The 24342-nt window shown below is 31.9% G+C and overlaps 2 protein-coding genes and 1 pseudogene across 2 annotated transcripts; 1 reads left to right on the forward strand and 2 right to left on the reverse strand.

Moving 5' to 3' along the window:
- Nucleotides 1–398: 398 nt before the first annotated feature.
- LOC120210782 (anthranilate synthase beta subunit 1, chloroplastic-like) lies at nucleotides 399–2825 on the reverse strand. Its single transcript, XM_039209459.1, has 8 exons — nucleotides 2677–2825; nucleotides 2427–2590; nucleotides 1671–1741; nucleotides 1547–1584; nucleotides 1336–1446; nucleotides 1082–1181; nucleotides 660–795; nucleotides 399–543 (listed from the first exon to the last, which is right to left on the reverse strand). The coding sequence occupies exons 3-8, from the start codon at nucleotides 1736–1738 to the stop codon at nucleotides 436–438; spliced, it is 561 nt and encodes a 186-aa protein (XP_039065390.1). The 5' UTR covers nucleotides 1739–1741; nucleotides 2427–2590; nucleotides 2677–2825; the 3' UTR covers nucleotides 399–435.
- Nucleotides 2826–5524: 2699 nt separating this feature from the next.
- LOC120210814 lies at nucleotides 5525–9940 on the reverse strand (annotated as a pseudogene).
- Nucleotides 9941–21632: 11692 nt separating this feature from the next.
- On the forward strand, nucleotides 21633–24034 carry LOC120210815. The gene is made up of 7 exons (XM_039209478.1): nucleotides 21633–21864; nucleotides 21962–22008; nucleotides 22540–22687; nucleotides 22789–22987; nucleotides 23327–23456; nucleotides 23570–23746; nucleotides 23829–24034. Exons 1-7 carry the CDS (start codon nucleotides 21711–21713, stop codon nucleotides 23982–23984), a joined length of 1011 nt encoding a protein of 336 aa, XP_039065409.1. The 5' UTR covers nucleotides 21633–21710; the 3' UTR covers nucleotides 23985–24034.
- Nucleotides 24035–24342: the final 308 nt, after the last annotated feature.

A 24342-nucleotide genomic window follows, 5' to 3' on the forward strand; every position in this document is an offset into this window, starting at 1 on the left:
TAATTAAATAACTTAATTAAAAAATTAAAAGATCGATGCTCAAATAAAAATCTCCGGTCATAGGTATAGTTTACCCAATTTATTTTTTAATTTTGAAAAAGAAAAAACAACATTGTCTTTTGAAGCAATATTTCCAATTATGAACTGGAACCGTAAACTCAAAGAGAAAAATAGAAAACATAATTCATAGTTATCCAACATAAAATCATGTGCAAAGTTGATGGAAAGCTACACTTGCTTCACTTTTCTGTCATTTGCTAACCCTGAAAAGGAGTTCAAAAGGGGTCTTATAATCCGATACATATTCCGACATGAGCCGAGGAAGAACTTACCGTCCGACGAGAACACATACGTGATCGTCACAGAAAGGATGCATCGACGACATACCTGATGTTGACATTTATGCCTGAAGGAATTGTGTCCAGTACATGACCTCTAAGCCCGGGATTCGGCGGCCTCTTTTCGCTCTACCAGTTTGATGAAGTTGCGAACAATCGATATGCCTTCGGATGTTACGATGCTCTCTGGATGGAATTGTATGCCCTACAGTTTTCGATCAACGTGCTCATGAAAGACGTATTTATGGAGAATTAAACGCAGATTTTTCATGGTTTCGTGTGGCACAAGGCACAAACAAGTAAAAATAATGGAAACTTTACCTGAATATGCTTATAGACTTTGTGGCGAGCAGCCATAATCAGCCCATCTTCTGTCCAAGCAGTAACCTCGAGTGCTTCGTCGGGGAAACTGTCCTTTTCGATCACAAGACTATGATATCTTCCGGCATTGAATGGGCTTGAAAAGGCACAATAATACTAAGAATTGCTGATAATTTGAGGCGTAATGAATGGAAATGAATCGGAAATTCTTTCACTCGAACGTGCAATGTAACAGATACTTCACACATGTCCAGCAATATGCATGAGGGCAGTAACATAAAGGAATCTAAACTTGAAAGGTGAAAACACAGCTCAAGGAACAAATATAAACAAGTTGATAGCTTGACTATAGACAACACATAAATGAAGCAGAGTAAGAGAATTTTTAAACTGGGAATCACATTAGAAGAATCGATACGTACTTTGATAATCCAGCGAATAATCCATCTTCTCCCTTCTCGTCATAACACACGGGAGAACATTTGCCATGCATAACACCGTAGGGAGGACGGACTATCTTTCCTGCATTTTAGAATGCAGTCAAACAAATCATGTCAAAATTCCACAAGCAAGCACCTAATCTTCCACGATAAACATAAAGAGTCTTGATTTAGCTTTCTTAGCATAAGCGTAAACATTAACAAGAAGCAGTTACAAAAGGCAACCTAAAACTCACCTCCGAAAGCCTCACCAATGCACTGCAAACCCATACAAACACCAAATAAAGGTACAAGAGGTCCAAGTTCCAAAACTGTTTGCAAGGATATTCCAGAGTCTTGGGGTGTTCCTATATTAAGGATAGAATAAAATTATATATCATGCTTAAATATAACAGATTCTTATGTTCGGTTTGTTTATAGTTTAAAAATATATTAGTAAACTCTTACCTGGACCAGGGGAGATAAGCACACCCCTAGGGTTTTTCCTATAAAAAAAAAAAACCAAGAGAAGTGTCACTTATTTGGATCGAAATCGAACATTTCAAGGATACATAAACCTCAAAGTTCTTACCTTTTCAACTCTTCTACAGTCAACTCATCGTTTCGATAAACCTCAAAGTGACATCCAAGCTCTCCCATGTACTACAAAATTATAGGTAAACCTTTGAGGATATTCCATTCTTAGTCAAGGATACAACTCAGAAAAGGCTAAGAGATAAGTTGAACCCAAAAAAATTCAAAATATCATAGATGCAAAATCTCAAGTTCCAAAATTTCTGTAACGTAACTCGTAGTGCTCATACGGCGGCAATCGAATCAATAGTATATTCTTAAAACGAGAAAGACAGGACCGGAATGAACACGACTTGCTATTGAGGATACCGAATTGAAATCACCGCAGCATGGGAATATTTAGCAGGAATCACTTTCAAAACATCATGTTTGCAGTCCATGGCACAAACCAGATTTGCTTTTCAATTGACAATTAGCCATTTTAATACAGTTATGATTGAAGCACCTCATTTCACATGCAAAATCCTTGGAAAAGGGACTTGAATTATATATACCAATAACAACAAATTATTAATAGCAAAAGAAACCTTTTCTATACCATGTAAATACATTACATTTTGTTCCCATCAATCGTTTAATTGATTTCTTAAATGATCCAATCTTCACCTTAAATCTCCGATAAAAAAAGGTCTTCCCTAACAATCAAACATATTTGCTAAAGATTTTAATGCTGCAGCAATTCAGAACCAAGTAAGGACAAGATAAAGGAAACAAAAGAAAAATACACAAATTTCGAATATGCAATCAATCAAACCTGGCAAAGATTGTAGGTGAAACTATCATAATTATCAATGACGATAATGGGGTTCTTGTTGTTTCTATATTCTTACAGAACTGAAGATTTTGAAGCGGATACAGACGATGCCAATGACAGTTTTCCAACAGACAAAGTTCTGTTTTTCGGCAAAAAGCAAAAACCTGCAAAGCAGAATAAAAAAGCAGATAAAGGAGGGAGCTTGGTGATGAAAAAAAAAACCCAAAAAGAATGGAGAGTAAAAACAGACTTGATGAAGGAGAGAGCTTGGAGAAGCGAGTCAGAGATGGGTTTTGAAGAGTTTTAGCATTAAGTGAAGGTTTTGGTTGAACCAGAGATGCTTGCGTTATAAAATTAGCCGCCATTTTCCTTCTGAAGAGGGAAGAACAGAAAACAAGATGTTCGATTCCTCCGGGAAAATTATTCTGCTTTACGTGTAAAATTTTGTTTATATAGGAATGATCATCCGTTCACTGTTTAGTCCTGAAATGGAAATGTGGAAAATGTTGATGGATGGGATCGTAATTAGACATTTTGTTGGAGGGTTAATTTGTTTATTTTGACAGATCCTCCTTATTTGTCGTTTGTACTGATTTGGGTTTATCTTTACGAGGAGGTTATGGTACAACAAACAAAAACAAAATCTTTATTAGGTATGGTTTTTAGAACCGGACCGGTTAGCGAATTAGTCGTGCTATCGATTTATTGGTGTAACCAGTTAAATTAGTCAAATCGGTCGTAAGAATCGAACGACATCATAATTATTTAAAAAATTAAATAAAAATACTAAAAACGTTTAATAAAAAATAAAAAAATTTAGGTTGAACCGATTCACGATCCGGTCCGGTTCGAGTGGTTCAAAGCCGGTTCAAACGGTTCCTTGCGATTCACTAGAACCGGTTCAATCGGGATAGAATGGACCTGACAAGGCAACAGTTCTCGGTTTTCAAAACACTAATGTTAGGAAATATGAATGATTTAAAAAATTTAAAAAAAAATATTTTTTGGTATAAACATTAGTATCCGATTAATGAATCTACTGATCCAGATCGGACACTATAAAAGTAAGGAGATCCTCTCAACTCAGTTTGTTCTATTCACAATCATCAGGATTTAAACCTCTAACCTTATTTAAGAGATTTAGTGTCTCATCCCACTAGAACAACGGATTGTTGGTTTAAATAAATTTTTTTATGATATAACTATTTTTAATAATTTAATAATTTCATTAATTTTAAAAAAATAAAAATATTTATAACATAACTATTTTTGGAAAAGTAAAAGTTTTAATTTAAATTCCTTTTAGTTCAAAAATAAAAATTCGTTTTAAAAATCACATCTCATTATAAAATAAGTATTGTTCAAACTTCAAAGTTGAAACGTAAACGTGTATGTCTAAATAAATTACCTTAATATAATTTCATGGGTGGAGAAAAAAGTTTTTATGCTAAAGTATTTTTTTTTAAAAAAAGGGTAAATTATACGTTTATTGCCTAAACTATTAGTTTTGATCTATTTAAGCACCTAAACTTTTACTTTTCAAAACTATATCCAAAGTTTAACTTTTGTTTCATTTTAATACACACCGTTAAAAATCTTCTTTCAGCAACAGTTATCGCTAGAAACCTTTACTCATCGAAAAACTTGCCAAAAAACTATACGTACATTTTTTTGGTAAATGTTCAGGTGAGTAAAGGTTTCTAGCGATAAGTACTGCTAATAGTCATTCTTAACTTAAATAATTTATAAATCCTAATTCTAAACATATTAAATTATTTAAATTAATTATTATTTTTGATAAAATATCATAATTTAATTATAATTCTATCAAAAGTAAAAGTAAATTTTAATTAATGATTAATTTTAAATAAATCCTTATACTTTTTAATATTTATAACAAGGATAAATTTGTTTGTAGTATGTTTTGGTACATCGCTTTAATAGTACGTTATATACATATTTATATTAGTTTCTTTAGTAGCTTGTGTTGCACGTGTATTTATACATTTAATTGTTTAGTTTTTTTATGTAATAAAATTAAAATGTTTTTTATTTAATTTGTATACCATACGATGCACGAGTAATTTGTTTGATAATTTTATGTATATTTATTTATTGGTCCATTTTTACCTTTTCCATAGGTTATATTGACCTATTTTTAAAATCATATCCACTGAAAAATAAAAATATGTTGTAAAATATTATAATAATATAATTATTACAGTTTTAAAAATAAAAATATATCTAATATTATTCATTCAAAAATAATATATTAGTACTCTAAAAAAAGATAGCTATTTAATTTAAAATACATTATTCTTATTAAAATTAAAATTAATCTCATAGTAAAATTAAAAATATTATGTCATGCATATTAATTAATATAATCTAAGAAAATCATATATATAATTAAATTAATTTAATCTTTATCATTCGCTATCAAATTTTAAAATTTTATCCTTATTTTAAATTTAAAATAGCTTCAATTAAATTTAAAAATATTAACATTCGCTATCACATTTACGCTAGATATTTGATATCCCGTATTCAAATATTAATTTTTTTAAGTAACTGAAAAAATAAATTTACTTAATAAACGGATTAATTGTTTACAAAATAGAGAAAAAATAAAATATTATGTTCTGATTTTAAAGGTGAAATTCAAAATTTATTATACAAATACAGGGGATTATGTTAAAATTATTGCATGCACATGGACAATATTACTATACCACAAAAAAAAATAGAAATATTGTACAAAAAATACATTTAGAATGAATTTTATAGTTTTAAAATATCATTTATTAACTTCAATTAATTATAAAAATGTACAAGGTTATTCTAATATTTAATTTTATGCAATTTATTCCTTTACTCCAGTAAAAGAATAATTTTAACTTTTAAAATAATTTAATAATTTAATTTTAAAAAATTCAAAATATCTTAAAATTTTATATATATTTGGTATCAACAGGGCTTAGCACATGTGCATTGCTAGCATCCACAAAATTTCAACAGTTTGAGAAAATATTGGCAGCTCAGAAAGTATGCAGGCATGAGTATATATACATAATAAAATTGTATACTTCTTTCATCCCCTATAAATCAACTCCCTTGAAGAGATATTTGGAGTTTGTAAACCAAAAACTCTTTCAACTCTAGGTGGTTGAAGAAACACCATTGCCATCTTGACAATATTCATTCCCATGCAACTAATATCATAGAATTGGCAAGTTTCGACTCCTCGAATGTTAATTTGCTATCATAATCCAGAGGTTTCGAAGCTCCTGGAAACGGTAGTGTCAACCGGAATGGCTTTGAATCAGCCTCGCCAAGTTGAGAATAGCAGAATGACCACAATAGCTGCAAAATGACAAAATGAAATGGAAGTAATAAACCAAATCAGATAGGGGAATGGCTTTGAATCAGCCTCGCCAAGTTGAGAATAGCAGAATGACCACAGTAGCTGCAAAATGAAAAAATGAAATGGAAGTAATAAACCAATCAGATAGGGGCAACACTAAGGACTGGATCACTCTACCCAAGGATACAATAATACATTTTTCTCACATTTCAGTTCAGCTCAATTCAATGTTTACCCGTATTGGATCGGTTCGGAGAAAATTTCTCTGTACTCTGCGTCCATCAGGAAGACGTACTCCAACCCTACATAAGAGGTTCCTGTCACCTTTAGGTTCATCAGGTAGAGATGGATATGCAGGCTTCTGAATCGAACATGGTTCCTCCTTGTCAGTAGTGGATGATGCTTTATCATCTGAAGTTGTTTTAACAGTCTCTTTTGCACTCTCCATAGACGCTACTATTGCTCTTAACAGTTCCTTATCTTCATTTGTTTCATCTGCTGACACTATAACAAAATGAACTGACATTACATACAGACGAGTCAAACAGTTTTGTAAGCATCTTTATTTGTTTTAACCTTGAGGTCGTGGGATCGAGTCTCACGGAAGGCATTTTATAATTCGGAGGTCTTCTACGGAAGCTGCTCTCAACCTGGTGTTAGGGGCAGCCTATTATCTTACCTCCCCCTTATCCCATTACATATGGGAACAAGGGACAGCCAGCCATATATTATTCTTGATGGATTTTTTCATGTTTCTTAAAAGTTATTCCTTGTCATTATCCATGAATGCAACAGTATTATGTACAGAATTAGCACATAGATAAAGGATTTCTCTCACTCCCCCTTGAAAGTTTCAAGCTGAAACTTTCCATCAATTCATAAAAAATATTGTTAACTTTACTGCCTTTATTGTAACAGGTCTTGGAACTACAGGCTGAAACTTATTTAAGCGTTAACTTGTTCTCTATAGATAAACTTTAACTTGGTGTAGAAAAGAAGATACATGATTACCTTTAATTTTTTGTTGCTGTGTAACTGAGCTTCCTCTTGGACGTTTATGAGACAGAGTTGCATGATAATCCCTTGGGCCACCATCCATGAATTGAATCAGGTCCTAAAGGTTAAAATGCCAAGTATCAAATCACAAAATCCATAAATTGAAAGTTCTTCAACTACCATTTCATTTTTGCTTATTTTCCTAAGAACTTCCAATCTGCATTAATGTTACAAAATAGATACCTCCAGCAAACTCTCAGGTTGAACCATTCCACACCAGGAGCGCATTTTCTGTCCTGTGATTGGGTCAATAACAAGCACTACAGGAACCAAATCTAGCTTGTAATAGGTGCAAACTTTCCTCCCCTCACTTGTATCATCATAAACCTAGATCCATAAGACAGCATCAATAAAATAAAGAATATAAAGAAACAAGAGATTCAAAAATACAATTATATGGAAGTCCTCTATGGATGCATATGGCACTTAATATACGAAGCTCTGACTCCTAAAGTCGTATACACACAATAAAATGTGGCAGTTGTCTTAGAGGACTATTTGATTTCCCCGGCAATTGTTGGCTGATAAAAAACTGAAGTATCAGATCAAGTTCCCAATTTTAAGAGAATGCATCTTTATATCTCCATTAACAACAAGTTGCAAACAACTTGCATCATATAAGAATCTTGCAAATTTAACCACAATCAAAAAATAAAAGAGAGTTCAAAACACATTCCTAATTATACAATAGCATCTGTGATGGAGAGGAAATACAAAACAATTCCAGCAACCGATTCTATTAAAAATTCTCTTAATGGCAAATGATAACCGCCCTAATAACCTTCTAGTATGTAATTATGATAAAGTTATCACTAATAGTCCTATGCTAATCACATAACCATCTAACAGAACACAAAAGATAAACTAATGTAACGACTGATAACTAAAAAAACTAGTCCTAAAAATAAAATAATTAAAATAATCTGGGATTGTCCTGCATCAATCTGTTAAGAAAATAAATGGAAGGTAAAAACCATAGAATATGGGTAAAACAGATAGTAGAGGATGAGAGAGAGATGGCAAACAGGACAAGGACAACTAGAAAGCATCATTCTAACCTGCCAGAAAATAAAGTTGGTGCTAACAGTTTGAGAAACTGCTTCATTTCCCCATGTATCTCGATTAAGCTTCAAAAACACATACAGCATCAGAATATATGATTACATTATAAGATTCTAACCTGCCAGAAAATAAAGTTGGTGCTAACAGTTTGAGAAACTGCTTCATTTCCCCATGTATCTCGATTAAGCTTCAAAAACACATACAGCATCAGAATATATGATTACATTATAAGCCAGTTCAAACCCAGGGAATGAAGTAAAAAAAATTATTAGTTTCAACTAGAGGAAAAGGGAAGACTCAAACAATACCATATGTGAGCTGAACTCCTTGGAAGATTGTAAGTTCAAGAGTAGCCACTTATCTTCAACAGATGCAGCAGCTTTTGCCTAAAAGATAGACATATAGCCTTTGATTAAATTGACTTTCAAAGTCAGAGAGAAAAATATAGAAAAGGCGGCCTCAAAATCCAATTTTCTAGTCCTCATTAACCCAAGGCACAAAATATCATTTTCCCTCAAAACAAAGTTATAAGCCCTGGGCTACATACTAAATGGTCCAACAAGGGATATTATCACTTAAAAGGACAAAATTTTGAGGTTGATATACAAGTCACACTTAGTAAGGAATAAGAAATTCTAAGATAATCAATATACTTTTTCAAAAGGTCCCTGGAACATCAGATGAAAAGGAGGACGATACAAAGAGGCAAGGTTATCTCGAGAAGCATCAACCGTGGAAGAACCTTCATCTGATTCCTAAACCCTAGGACGTTTCATTTCCTCATTAAAATTACGGAAAGCAATTAACGAACCAGACTGTTGAGGAGAGAATCCCAAGCTTGATGCTCTGTAGGAATATTAGAAAATGAAATATTACCACATATGGAATTATTAGGAAATTGCAGTAGAATTCTCTACAAATCATACAACAACTGAAGACAATATAAGCATGCATGAGCTGACATACAAAGACACACCACAAGAAAATTACCATAAAAGAAAAACCGACATATACATTTGCAATTTCATATGAAGAAAAGAAAAATAATATAACACTGCAATAAGCTAACTGTTAAAAATTAAAAGTAGAAGATACCCATATAGCGATGCATCATCATAAAGTGCCTCCCTTACTACAGGTAAGGGCGGACGTACTTCCTCTCCACCAATGGGTCCAACATTGCTGGTTCCAGATTCCTTCAGCTCACTGAATAACAGTAGAAGCCACAGGCAAAAACATTAGTAAATATTACGATAACAAACAATTATGTGCTAAATTAGAGTGAACATTAATGCAAATCTCTAACCCAGAATTTTGATCAGCCCAAGAATTTACGTTTTCCACAGCTGGAGACTCAGAATTTGGTGCAACTACACCACCTTCATTACCGACATAAAACAGCTGAAGAGCTTCATCAAGCTTCCAGCTTGTTGCCTGTTTTCCACAAATATTTAATCATTAAGCATGTTGCATAAATAACAATAGTCTTCTCAGAAATTTAAACTAAAAATAGATATATTCTCAGTAAATCAACATTCATTACAGATTACCTCAGCTTTACTAATTGAATCACAAAGCCATTAAGAATTTAAGGGAAAAAGATACAAACAAAAAATACAAGCTTCAACATTGTGGAGACACTTGTATATAAAAAGGCTTCGAACTTTATGAATCAAATGCCAAAAAATAGAGAGTCAATAAAAGCTTACTTGCAAAAACTGCATGGCAGTTTCGGTAGTTTGACCAACGACGATCTCGAGAAAGGAGGAAACCATGCTCTGCTTATCACTTGCAGACAACATTTCCTCCATTTGCCCTCTTTATTTCGTTCCTCAATTTCCTAACCGAATCCCGAAAACGAAATCCGATTCCAAAGACCTAGATGGTTGAATTCAGCTCAATTTGGGGTAGAAATCGAGAAAGGGCAGAGCCTTAGTACATAATTAGGGTTCGAATTAGGGATTTGTCTAATATTTATAAGCTTAAGCTCCAAAACAGAAATCTGGTTGGAGAAGGAAACTCAATGGGATTTTATTTTCTCGTCTTTTCTTAAAATGTCTTTTCGAGAAATTTAATTTTTTAATCGAGATTGATTTTATTTTGATTATTAAATTAAAATTTTAATAATTATATTTTAATATTTAATTGATGTTTTATTATTTTAAAACATAGATAATGACAGTAATATATTATAATAATAATTCCAATTTAAATTTATAAATTTTATCAATTTGATATGAATTTAAAATAAAACTTATACAATAACTTTTACTTTTATATTTAAAAAGAGGGTAAAGTACATAAATAGTCCTCAAACTTTTAGGAAACTTGTATTTTGGTCACAAAAACTTTAAAAACTTACATTACAATCATTAAACTTTAGGTTTATTTTCAATAAGATCCTTGATGTTATCTCTCGTTAGTTTTATTTGACATGACACTTATCTCTCGTTAATCCTTCTTTTTCTTCTTCTTCTTCTCTTCCTCCCCCGACTCTTTATCATTATGCTCCTTCTCCTCATTCTCATTTTCCTTCTTCTTTTTCTTCTTCTTTCTCCTCTTCCTCCTCTTCCTCCTCCTCTTTAAACTAAAACCCCTTCACCACTTTTTTTCCTTTTAATATACCTTTCTCGTTGGTGTTGTTATTTTTTCAATGTTATTTATGGTGGGTCACCACTGTGAATGTTTGTAAACGACGGTACCAACAGCAGGGAACTCATCCATTGCGAAAGTTCAACATTTGAGTCCCAACGGTTCCATAGCATGCTTCACCTTCGTCCAGACTTCACAGTTGTTACTCGTCATGGAAATCAAAATCGTCACCGACTTGAAAACCTAAACGACTTTCTTCAAGGTCTCGACAATTTCAACATCTTCATCGTGAACGGAGCCGACGAGAAGGTGAAGACATGGACAAAGATGGTGGAATTCAAATGATTCAAGAACTATTGGGTAAGAGAGAAGCAATGGAAATGTGGGGTTTTATATGTGAGATTTTGTTTGTGAGAATAAGAAGAATAGGAGTTAACAAGAGATAAATGCCACGTCAGATAAAACTAACGGGAGGTAACGTCGGGGACCTTTCTGAAAATGAACTAAAAGTTTGATGACTGTATTGTAAGTTTTAAAAGTCGGGTGACCAAAATTCAAACGTCCTAAAAGTTTGGGGACTATTTAAATACTTTACCCTTAAAAATAAGATAAATTATACTGATAATCTATTTTTTGTTTCCAATCTATTTTATTTTGGTTATTGATCTTAAAAAAATATTTTTCTATTACTTTTATTCATAACCTTCATTAATTTTTATTACTTTATTGACGTGGCACATTAATAAAATAATTAAATTATAATTTAATTCTTAAAATTTACATAAATATCAATTTGATCTTAAATTTTATATAAAATTCTAATTTAATCTCTAAATTTTAGATAAACTATTAATTTGACTTTTAAATCTAGTCAAAATTCTCATTATCGGTCGTCACTCGCCAACATCGTCAATTACCAACAATCTCCGTCGCCGACAAACCACGAGATTACATTTAATTGTCTTATTAATACATAAACAGGCGACATGGTTCCTTTAAGAAGTTATTGGTTTACTCTCACAATTAGGAGTTTAGAAGAGCTAAAAACACCAGTGAGCCCTAGATAAAGATGATCTTAGCTCACTGTCTTGTTTTCGTTTCTTCCTTGTCAGCTTGGTACAAGGGTATGCATCTTGAAATCATATGGCTTGAAATGTTTCTCCGATTACCGAACATACTTAATCGCAGAGACGGATGTAAAATTTCATTTTAGGGAGAGAAAAATTCTAATTTTTATGAATAAACGAATTTATAAAATTTGTAAGGAATAAAAATAAAATTTTAATAAAAAAACACATAAAAAATTATAAAATATATCATAATTTTAAATTTTCAGAGGCGATTTCCATCTATTCGTGCATGGTGGTAATCATTGTTGTGAGTCAATTCAAGAAACTATTAATTAAAAAAAAATCAAATAGAAGCTTGGGATGTGGAGAGAATGAATCTTACATCAAAGCTTGTTCTAACGCAACCAAATTTAAAAAAAGGGCAAATAAAATTTTGCAATGGGTATATTACACTTTTAGTCCTCCCTATTAATTCTCTTATTAAAAAACATCACCTTTCCATTAGGTTTCAACTCTTCTCCATCAACGCCAAAAATCATATCTAACAAGTCCAAAACACTAAAATCTACTACTTATTAGCTTGAGTCAACTCCTAACTGTTGACTCGAGAATTTGGGTCGTTACATATATATTTAATTCTCGTATAGATTTTTATATAACATAAGGTAAAATATAAAAAAGCGATTAAACTTGTGGTGCGGTCATTAATATTTGATGTAAAAATGAAGGAAAATTTGAGTTTTATTATTACCCGACTAAAAAATAAATTAAGTTACTCTTTCACATCATCATTCACACGTAAATTGTTACGTCAGTAAAATAAATCTCATGCCAACATTGTAAATTATTACGTCAATGTTATAACTATTAATATCACTAAAAAAATGATATAATTAAAAGATAAAAATATTATTACTAGTTTTTGGATTTATTTTAAAGATAAAATTACCACTTAAACTTTAAGTAAGGATAAAATTTCCACTTAAACTTTAAATAAGGGTAAAATAATATTAATAATTTGAATTTATTTCTTCAATAAATGAGATTTTAGTAGTTTCTAAATTCTAAAGTAATTATAAAGTAATATATACATTTTTAGATAATTAAATTTAATAATTTATGGTGTACAATTTTTAAGGAACTAAATTTTAATAATTTAATATATATATATATATATACATATTATATGTATGTAAATATATATATTTTATTTTTTTAGTAAACTACTCGTATTATTTAAATTGTTATTTTTATTTTGTTTTAGTATTTAAACTTTATTGTTTTTAAAACATACCTAACATTTAGTTTAGGTTTAAATTTGGTACCTTATCGTTAAAAAATTAACAGAAATTGTTGTTGTGTCATTTTTTAAAAAAATCAACGATGATGATCATATGATGACAAATCAACATCATCGTTAAGTTTTTAACTACGAAGTACCAAATTGAAACCTGGACTAACGTTTGGTATGATTTTGAAAAAAAATAAAGTTTAGGTACCAAAATGAAATAAAAGTAATAGTTTAAATACTAAATGTGCAGTTTACCCTTTAGTTTTTTAATATTTTTGGGGGGGCATGGCCCCCACTAGTATCTTTTTTTGTTTTGTCGTTGGTCTTGCTATTGTTGAAATGGATCTTTGTATTCAGTCATCTCTTGAATGTGTACACTCTTTTCCTTCATTTAGGTGTATGAAGGTTTTTAATGAGGCATACATTTCGAATCTATGAGTATATGATACTTCAGTAAAAATTTAATTGTCGGAAAAAATAGAGCTATCAAAGAGTTTGTGTTTTCTGAACCACGTATTGGGACAATTGGTGCTACATTACTTACTTTTGCTCTTAAGGTGAATAATAGCTTGGAAGAATTGCAGATATGTGAAGACTCCATTAGATCTAGAGGTGTTGAGGATCTTTTGAAGATGATTTAAGTTAACTCGATGTTAAAGCTTATGCCGATTTTTACTCGAATTTGATCACAACGACACCCTTTATATCTATTGTTTTAGCAAGGAATAAAATAAATCATATTTGTTTCAACTGAACCATCTTAATCTGACACGATGCAAAGATCAACATGTTATAACCTTACACGGGACCACTAAAGTGGCTAACCCAAAAATTTCTTTAAAATGATTTGAAACATTCATTCAAAATTTGTCTCCATGAATTTATAACTAAAAACTGTAAATGTTTAAGTTGTCAAAGTGGGGAGATCCCATAATACATTCTAAACAAAATAAGTAAAATACTTCAAAATAGAGTTACGACTTACTACAAATTGGATATATGAATAATGCATGCACTCTACAAGACTCTAGACGTAATCTAATGCCTCGACAAATTTGGAATGTTGACTGGCGATAAGCTCCTCGCGAAATTTTCTAAGAACATGCGCATGAAAACATATTCCAAACGTTAAGCTCACAAGCTCAATGCCACACTGATAACTATATTATACTATATGCACCCACTACATGAGCATGCTAGTAGGCATATATATATGAACAAAAAAGAATACTAACATGTAAAGTTGAGGTAGACATCATGGTGCGGTCAAAGGGTTTTGCATCTCGGGACATACACCCCTCTAGCCTACCTATAATACCCTTTGGTATTCGAGGTAAGATCTAGAACTATATCATAATGTACACCCAACTAGCCACTCTTGAGAGTCTTGGGGTATCTACACCCATTCAGTGACTAAAGTGCCTTGATACTAACTGAGATATATCCGAATATTCTAACAAGCAAGACGATCTTCATACTACTAAAGTAACTCAGGTGTCCTGGTTGTTTCCTAAGCATCACATAATGGCTAGTTTCATGCCGTTTTAATTTGTATCATTTCTAGCTATAATTATGTTCATTAATTATTCTCACTTGTAGTTTTATTTAGTGAAGTTCTGGTGTTATTAGACTTTTTCTTCAGCCCCTTAATCAAATTAGGTTTCTTACCCAAAACAGTATTGTAACACCCCAACCCATACTCGACCCAGATACGAGTCTGATATGTCACATTGACCTTTTAAAACAATATTCTTAACAAAATACAGATCAATTGGACTTATATTAAGAAAATATGATAATATAATGTTGAATCATGTTTGTTATAACCAATTTAAGAAAATATACGTTTTTATGAATAGTACTATACGGTATGAACAATGTCGTGAACAGTAATGAATAGTACCATGTACAGTAGTGAACATTACTATGAACAGTACCGAATGTTAAAAATTTTCCAGATTGCTTCAGGGGTATCGATACCCCTATTACAAGTATCAATACCCTGCTACAGTACTTTCGTAAAACGTTCATAAAACTCGTAAAAATTTAACCGTTCATTACTATACATTTACCATTCCCATAAACACTTTTAAAACATTACAAAACTCAATCATATGATTTTACAAACCATTTAAAGCATATTGGATTCAAATCTTTATTACATGCCAACACTATCATTATTACAAAATACATACTATTTAATTATTTTCTGATATGATCTTTGGAAAGGAGAAACTGACATGTATTGCATAACTTTTATCAATCTTCCTCTTCTCGAAACATACGTGTGAAACAATCACACGCTAAGTTGTTGACTTAGTGAGGCATATAAAACATATAATAAAAACTCTAACTTATAATCATGCATAAATAATTACTACTATCATATCATACACCAGTATATTTCCATTCATATATTAAGTCCACACATGTACATATATGATTATATTCTTCCTTATCATTATCATATTATTATCATTAATACCTTTTATTGTATAATTATATACTTTCCATTTATACACATCATATATCATTTCATAAAGAAATACACATAACATCATATAATTCATTTAATATAGTTCATATAACTAAAAGAATATATCCTTTCATATAACCAATACACACATATACATATATCATTATCAATATATCATGCATTAACCAAGCAATACACCAATACATGAATCCTGTAATTTATTCTGTATAACAAATCACATATACATATCACATTCAGTATATTTGTTTAATCTCTTTATTAGCCCATGTACACATGTGAGAACTTAAGGTATGTGAGTACATTGAGGTTGTGCACCATTATGTTGTCACCACAGCTCGTATAAATGTCCTGAAGGACCTATCCAGAGGTCATAAAGAACCTCGACAACTATCCATAGGACCCGAAAAACCTAGGTAAATTGTCCATATGTTCCTTAGAACATAGGTAAACTGTCCATATGTCTCGAAAGACATAGGTAGCCCTCGACTATTGGCATGAAAACTATACCCCTAGCTCTCATATCACATAACATGGGCATTATCATTTATAACAGTTCATATATTCACATCACTTATTCATATTATTTCTCTTATAAACACATATCTCTTCTTTTCTGTCACGTATCACATGTATGTGTAATCATTGATCTTATATCATATGACTTTTCTTGTATATTCTCATATCTCATTACCACTAATTCACTTCATTCTCTATGTCCTTATCACATAGCTTATTTCACAGTCATATGTCACATAGTTCATATCACTTTACATGTAATCACATGAATCATATCGTATAACATGTATCACATATATCTTGTCACTTATGATCATATAACTTCTCATCACGCATAGCTCATAGTCACATAATCGATCACACATATATGCATTCACATAGATCACATATACATAGCTTATATCATATTTTAATGTATTCATGCACACATAAGAATCACATAATATTTTAAAGGTTACTTTTTACCATAGTAACTCTGTCACTGGCTCATCGCAAGCCCATGTTTGATCAATAACATAAGTACAAATTAAAATGCACTCATCTTGACACTTTATATATCCAATCCATTTCTATGATTTATCTCTTTGGATTGATCCTAACTTTGCAGTCGTTTCAGAACTTGCTTGTGCTCGATGTCTACACAATCATACATTTATACATATTAGTATTCCCGATAGCATACTCTAGTTTTCATTTCTTAAACTAAAGGAAATATCTATTCTGTTTTCCTTTTCAGTGTATCGATACACTAACTATGTGAATGTTGCACTTTAATCACCAATCTTTTCAAACTTCCTCAATGGTCATATTTCACATCTAAATGCTCATTTTAACTCCAAAACAACAATTTCCAGCATAATACATCAACTATTAGACAATTATACAACCATTTACATCTTTTCTGAAAATTATGAATTAGTCCCACCAACTTTTTTAGAATTTACAGAATGGTCCTCGGATTTTCAAAAGCTTGTAGAATACTTCCAACATCATTTCCAGACCTTATATAATTTTTCATAATTTTTCTCACTCAAATTCATCATGTTCAAATTTTCAAAGAATAATTTCTAGAAAGATTGAACATGTTCTAACAATGAATCAAGCTTGAAAATAAATCTATAACATCTAAATCATCAAGATTTATCCTCAATTTCATGAATCTTATCATGAACATAAACCCTTAGATTTGGAATCTTTGAAATCCAACAAGAATAGAAAGAAATATTGATACCAAATGATAACGTTTTTCACGTAGATCACTTTCCTATTTCACGACATAACTCGAATTCTAAAGGAATTAGCTCAAAATTGAAAATAAAATTTCTTTCTTACCTTGGGAGGAGCTCACGTTTGCTGCTGGAGAAGATGAAGAAATCATATGATATTTCTTCATCTTTCTTAATTAATAATGAATATAAAATTCATTAAATGTCAAATGATCACTTTACCCTTAAAATCAAAATATTTATACCAATTTACCCTTAACGAACTTGATATTTACATTAATATCAAGCTACAATAACCTTATCATCTTCCAATAGTCAAATATAGCCAAACTATTTTCCCTCTTTACCATTTTGCCCTTGAAATTTCTAAAACTTACAATTCAATCACTTTAATCCAACAATCCAAACTAAATATTGAATTAAACCATTAAATATTATTTTCCAACATTTGAAAATGGAAAATAATATATTTATTTCCTTATTTTCGTGACCCATTTGTAACTTTATAAAATTACATTTTGGTCCTTGAACTTTTCAAAGTTTATACTTTGGTCACTAATCTTTATCAAATTTATAATTTGGTCACTAAATACATCCATTTATGGAATAAAATCTTTTTTGGAAAAATATCACTTATATCTTTAAAAATTTTCCCAAATTTTCTACTTTGACCATCAAACTTTCAAAATTTGCATTTTGGTCACTAGCCCGCTTTTTGGGATGTTACAAATCTCCCCCTTAAGAAAATTCGTCCTCGAATTTTCACTGCACATCTTGATAAGAACATATCTTCTAATGTTCTCATGTTGATTCCCTTACTCATTCTTTCTTGTTATCATCAGAAAACTTACTTTTCAATCCTTTAGTTTTTCAACTACCTTTTTCCTTTATACATTCATATCATGCCACTTATCATAAAATTAGTGACATCTATTTTCATCCCTCAACATCATAAATCCATCTCTAATTACCTTATAACAGTAACCATACTCTTATTCCATTATCATTTAACCAAGAACACAACCTTAAATCTTCTTCAAATGTGATTAAACATATACTTTAAAAATCAAACAATCTTTTCACATCACCTTCCACACTTTTCTTTACTTCTATATCGAACTCATAATCTACACTTCCATATAGTCTTTATCACATCTGATCCTTTAAACTCAATCCTTTTCATTTCTTTCTCTTATACTCTCATACTTTTTTCATATCACTTATACTTAGCTTTAACTTCCTTTGAATACACAAATCCTTATCTTCTTAGCCATATTACCTTTACATAATCAGAATACACCACTAGCACACTACTTTGTTGTTCAACTTATTTCTTTCAATCAAAACGTAAACCTTCATCAAATTATCCATATATATTCTTTCCAATCAAAATAATTCATCCTCTATTTCCTTCACTTATCAAACCTTTATTCTCACTTATCCATAATACAATTCCTTTGCTTCGAATTCAACCATTTCATTTACCTTTGTCTTATAACTGATCACTGATATACATATTCTTAAACTATTCCAAAATAATATTTACATTCCTTGGTCTTTTAATAATCTCCAATTAACATCCATCCCCTCTACTTTATCTTGTCCATGCCGTAAAGAAACTATTCTATTTCAGAACGATAAAGTTCCTCTAATACTATAATTTCAATCCGTCTGAATTGATTAGCTTTATTCCCTGGCGGAGAATACAATTAATTAATATCTGGTTTAAAGTTGAAAACCAGAATCTCTACCTTTCTTTGATGGTGCTTAACTTTATGAAGCACTAATTTTCTTGATCATCTTAGATTTTTGTTCTCCAATCCTTTCATTCTGAGCTCTCTCTAGAGCTTTAACGCGATTAACCATTTCTTGAAATGAGAACAAATTCAAAACCAGTAACACTCTTTTAATTTAAGGCGCAAGCCCTAAATAATCAATCACATATATCCTTCTTATCATTCTTAATCAGAATCAACTCAGCAATAAATCTGCTTAACTTATTAAACTTACACTCATACACATGCACGTGTAATTCCCTTTCTTCAAGCTCGTATATTCTAGCTTCATTTGTCTTATAAACTGGTCATCAATGTACGTATTCCTAAACTCTTATACAAATAATAACCACATCACTTGATCTTTTAATATTCTTATGGTGACATTTGTCTACTATACTTTAGCCTGCCCAAGTAGTAACGAAGTTTCTCAATTTAACTTCTCCACTTTGGAGAAATGGAAACCTTCTAACATTATCTTCATTTCATTTATCCAAAGGTCTGTAACAACAGAACCTTCCCTACATTCACTCATGAGCTCGGGTGCTCTTAACTCTTTTAACTTTTTCGATACATTCACTCTATGAATTAAAGAAGTATAAAATTGAAAATACATCAGAATATCCTTCAACATCATGAAAAACATTATCTAATCTTATACAGGCACACCCTGAGGTGTTCGCTCTTCTCCTTGTCTGGCCAGGGCAAGTGAATTGCTATTACCTTCAGGTCTATCACCTTGTGCTTCACTTTGGAAGCTCTCATGATCATACATCTAATATAACATAACAATACTCTATTAACAAGACAGTACACTCCTTACACTATCAGATTAGAAAATTTTTCACTTTGTGTTGGCATGTATACTTTTTAAAACACTTTTGACTTCGTTTTTAGCCTAGAATCGGCTAAACCGTAGCTCTGATATCATTAAATGTAACACTCCAACCCATACCCGACCCGGATACGAGTCTGAGATGTCACATTGACTTTTTAAAACAATATTCTTAACAAAATACAGATCAATTGGACTTATATTATCATATTTTCTTAATATAAGTCCAATTGATCTGTATTTTGTTAAGAATATTGTTTTAAAAAGTCAATGTGACATCTCGAACTCGTATCCGGGTCAGGTATGGGTTGGGGTGTTACAAATATGCTGGTATCGATGCTACTAAATTCTTTAGTATCGATATTGACCCTTGAATATCAATATTCACCCTGAGCACCGATACCAAAAGTAGCTACTGGAATCTGAGGAACTGGACAACATCGATACCCTTAAATAGAGTATTGCTACTTCTAAACTAGGGTATCGATATAATCTTGGGTATTGATACCAAAATTATATTTGATATTTTGAAAATTAATCTAATATTGATATCCCTACTTAGGGTATCAATATTCTTCCTATAGTATCGATACTCTGTTGAGTATCGATACCAAAATAGTCTACTGAAATTTAAAATCTAAAACTAGTATCGATACTCCATCCTTGAGTATCAATACCCAACGAATAATATCGATACCCAATGAACATGTATCGATACTCCTAGCCAAAAACCCCTGTTTTAGGATATCTAAAGAACAATATCAGTACTCTTCATTCAGTACCAATACCTAAGCCAAAAAATGCTTTGCTTTGACCACGAAAATACTATCCAACTTTCCCTAAAATCCCCACTAAGGTACCCAACTATTATTTGAGTCTTATATATGTTAAGAGGGGTCATTATATTGGAAATATTCATGTTGAAAAAAACCATAAGTTGTAACCTATCATGAATGTGGTTATATGCTTCATAAACTCATGCAAACAAACCAACACATTTAGTGATCAACACGTGGTAAAGATGAGTTAAAAATGTGTTATCTTGGATTCTAAGTTGATGGAAACACCCAAAGTTCAATCAAGTGCTAGCTTTTCCTTTTCCTTGCTCTTGGAGCTTTCTTTAACTTCTCTCACTGGAGATTTTCAGACTAGGTTTAAAATGCTACAAAGTTACCACCTTTTTGTTATACCTCTTGAAGAGAATGAATAAGATGTAGATAACTAGAAGACAAAGGGAAGTGAAGAAAAAGAGGAGCCCAGCTATGTGACCTCATTTCAATTAAGAATATTCAACCTTTGAAACAAAAGATGGAATAATCACTCCCTTGATCCTTCAAGCTTTGGTATCAATTTAAAAATATCCTTTTTATCACAAGTTGGGCCCATCCCAAGCCCAATCCAACTCAATTTGAGTCAAGGCTTCCCACAAGACTAAAGAACTTATTCTAAACACTCGATTTAGTTCAAAACCACAAATCTGAGATTTTGGGCGTTACATAAACGATTAAAGTAATTCTATAATCACTAATAGATCTAGATTTGAATCCTTTTATTAATAATTTTGTTTTAAGTTTTTAGCATTGCTTATAATATAAGATAAATACCATATTTTGTAAGATTTTAGTCATATATGGTAGAAGCATGCTAACCCCTTTAACTAAGTATAAATAAAATTTAAAAAATTCTCTCATGTCATCATGTCGTGACATGTGTCATGACACATCATTTATAACACATTACCTGTAATTGAAAGATTAAATATATTGAGTTAATTTAAAATTATAATTAAATTAATAAAATATATAAATAATAAGGTTTAAATACGTAAAATAAAAAAAGGACAATAATTAACCGATCCTATGTACAGCTCACCCTTTATTTTTTAACCCTCTTCCCCTAATTTGGATGAGAGAACGTAGGGTTTCAATTTTTAAGAGGGATTTTTCAGAGCAATAGTAAATAGGTGAAGAAGAAAAAGAAGAAGAAAGAAAGGAACAGAAATGGAATCGAAGAAGGCGGGAGAAGAGGGCGAAAGCCCAATGACTCCATGGGAGCAACACGCCAAAGTCATAAGCATCCCTCGCTTCGATTACAAGGCTCCTTCTTCTTTGCTTCAACGCTCTCACTCTGCTTTTCTCATCACTTGCACTATCAGTACTTCTCCTGTCCCTTTCACTTATTTTCTCCTGTATCCTCTTTTTCCCCTAAATTTGGAAATGGGTTTTGATATTTTCGTTTCTCTTGTTACCAGAGAGGGAGAAGAGCGCTACGAAAGAAGCCATGTCTATCCTTTCAAAGGTCTCATCCTTTCGTATTTAAGACATTGCTAGTTGTTGATTTCATTGAACCATGTCCTGGAACTTTGAATGGTATTCGAGAGAAGAAGAAGAAAGACAAAAGCTTGGGTATTCAATAGTAGAAAGAAACATGAATCAATTAAAGTTCTCCATTTGAGAGCTAAGTGTTGGTTACTTAAGTGATGAATCTTTGTTTGCTTTAACTTTCCATATGTTTAAATAAGCTTAATAAATCATAATTGAAAAATGAATAGATTTTGTTTTTTACATGACGTTAATTGATTGCGGTGTTGTTTTCTGCTTCTAAACAACGATGCCAAAACACTGAATAGGTGCCTTTGATCATGTAGAGTGTATATCACTTTTGAATTCATTCTCTTCAGTTACTCTATTAGAAAAGAGAGTTTAATGGATAAATTGCATCTGCACTTTGTTTCTTTTGAGGTTTCATGGAAACAGGTTTCTGCATATTGGAGAGATGTACTGTTATTGTCAATGCTAATGCTTGCTAATTGTTTGAATATTTTGCCAGTACGTTGGTCCCTTCAACGGTGAAACCTCTGGAAGTTCAGGAACCTCTGATGCAAATGTTGATGCTAAGAGAAGGAAAATATGTACTGAAGAAATTGATCAGATTATTAGCAAGACTGTTGACAGCCCGGAGATCACTGATGATGCAGGTGGGTACTTTCCAGGCCTTAAAAAATGGGACTTTGACATTCAGTTCAATTTAGTTTAGGCCCTGGATTCTAAATTTATTGATAGTATCTCATTGTGGTAGGTGGAAATCCAAAAGATGGCAGTTCCATCTCTGCAAATACGGATAAAAGTGAAGCACCAGAGCTTGCTCTTTCACTAGTTAAGCTAACAAGGAGCGGCTTGCTTCTGCTTACCCTCCCTGTGGAGAACTCCTTAGACACAATTGATGTTGTCTCAAAGATCTTTTGTGATCTGGGATCTGGTAGTTTAAAGTCACCGCTGTAAGTTTGTTACAGATATCCTCGAGTTTATATTTATTTTCGTCTTTAGACGTGTTTATAATTCTTTCCCATGGTCTCTTTTTTCCCAAAACTGTGATCTATCTGAATCATCTTCCAATGAAACAAAGAGATCTCTTCTGAGAATATTGTTAGGATAGCCGACTCCTAAGCCCTTTATAAGCTGCTCCAGGACTTAAAATGGATATTATCGCATAAGAACATACATTCTTTAGTATATCTTTTCCATACTTGCATTATCATTCATATACATTTCTTTTTCACTTCAGTATTCTATCATATTTACTGAATTTTGGGTGAAATGGCATTTCATTGGTGCAGTTGGTGTCATCGAATCTTCCCTATCCAAGCTACATGTACCTTGAGTGAGAAGGAGCTGCATGCAGTTGTGTCGAAACTCGTTCAACAATATGTGAATGACAAAGGAAACAAATTAACATCACCTCTAAAGGTTTGAGCTTTAGTTTTTAGCTTTTATGCTTGCAGTATGTTACCTAAGAGGCTTATGGAACATTTCTTCTAATACGAAGTTATGCAAGTGTAAAGCATTGTTTTTATCTCTAGTTTGCAGTTGGATTTAACAGAAGAGGAACTGACGAGAGCCAGTTGAAGAATCCAAAAGATGGTTCAAAGAATTCTGATATGTCTGTATTATTGGACCGCAACAAATGCTTCAGCGTTGTTGCCGCCGCTGTTAAAGCCAATGTTCCAGATTCAGTTGTGGATCTGAAATCTCCAGAGGTACGAATATGTTATACAGCTTGTAAATGGTCTTAAATTTTCTACCCCGACGTTTGCCTAACTGCAATAGCAAATCTTTCAGCTATCTATTCTCGTAGAGTTGTTTCCTCTGTCCGGAGTGCCCAACGGATCGCTAGTGGTTGGCGTGTCAGCTCTACCCCTAAACCTTGTTAGTACTAAGCCAAAACTCTGCATTAAGCCACTGGTTGGGGATAAAATTGGGAAGAAGGGAAGTTAAAGCATGTCTACTGGTTGGCTTGCAACCTTCATCCACTGGTTAGGGAGTTTGGAACTTGTAACATTATTTTTTATGTTATGATTTGCTAATCCAAGGTAGCATAATCCGAACTGATTTACCCAGAAATTTTGTTTTACTTTAGGTTTAATAGATATGAGAAATTCAGTTTACCATTTTTTTTGATAAAATGTTTACCATTTTGATTAATTTAGAAAATATGTGGGTTTTGTTCAAATTTGGTTTTGGTTTAAATCTCATGTCATGTGTAGGGGTGTAAACTAGCTGAGTCGAGTTCTAGTATTGCTGAGTTCGACTTGACTTGAAAACTTTAAAATAGAGCTCGACTCAACATGAAACT

Source organism: Hibiscus syriacus, unplaced genomic scaffold (assembly GCF_006381635.1).
Source record: "Hibiscus syriacus cultivar Baekdansim isolate YM2019G1 unplaced genomic scaffold, ASM638163v2 tig00109936_pilon, whole genome shotgun sequence".
In the NCBI taxonomy this organism is placed as follows: domain Eukaryota; kingdom Viridiplantae; phylum Streptophyta; class Magnoliopsida; order Malvales; family Malvaceae; genus Hibiscus; species Hibiscus syriacus.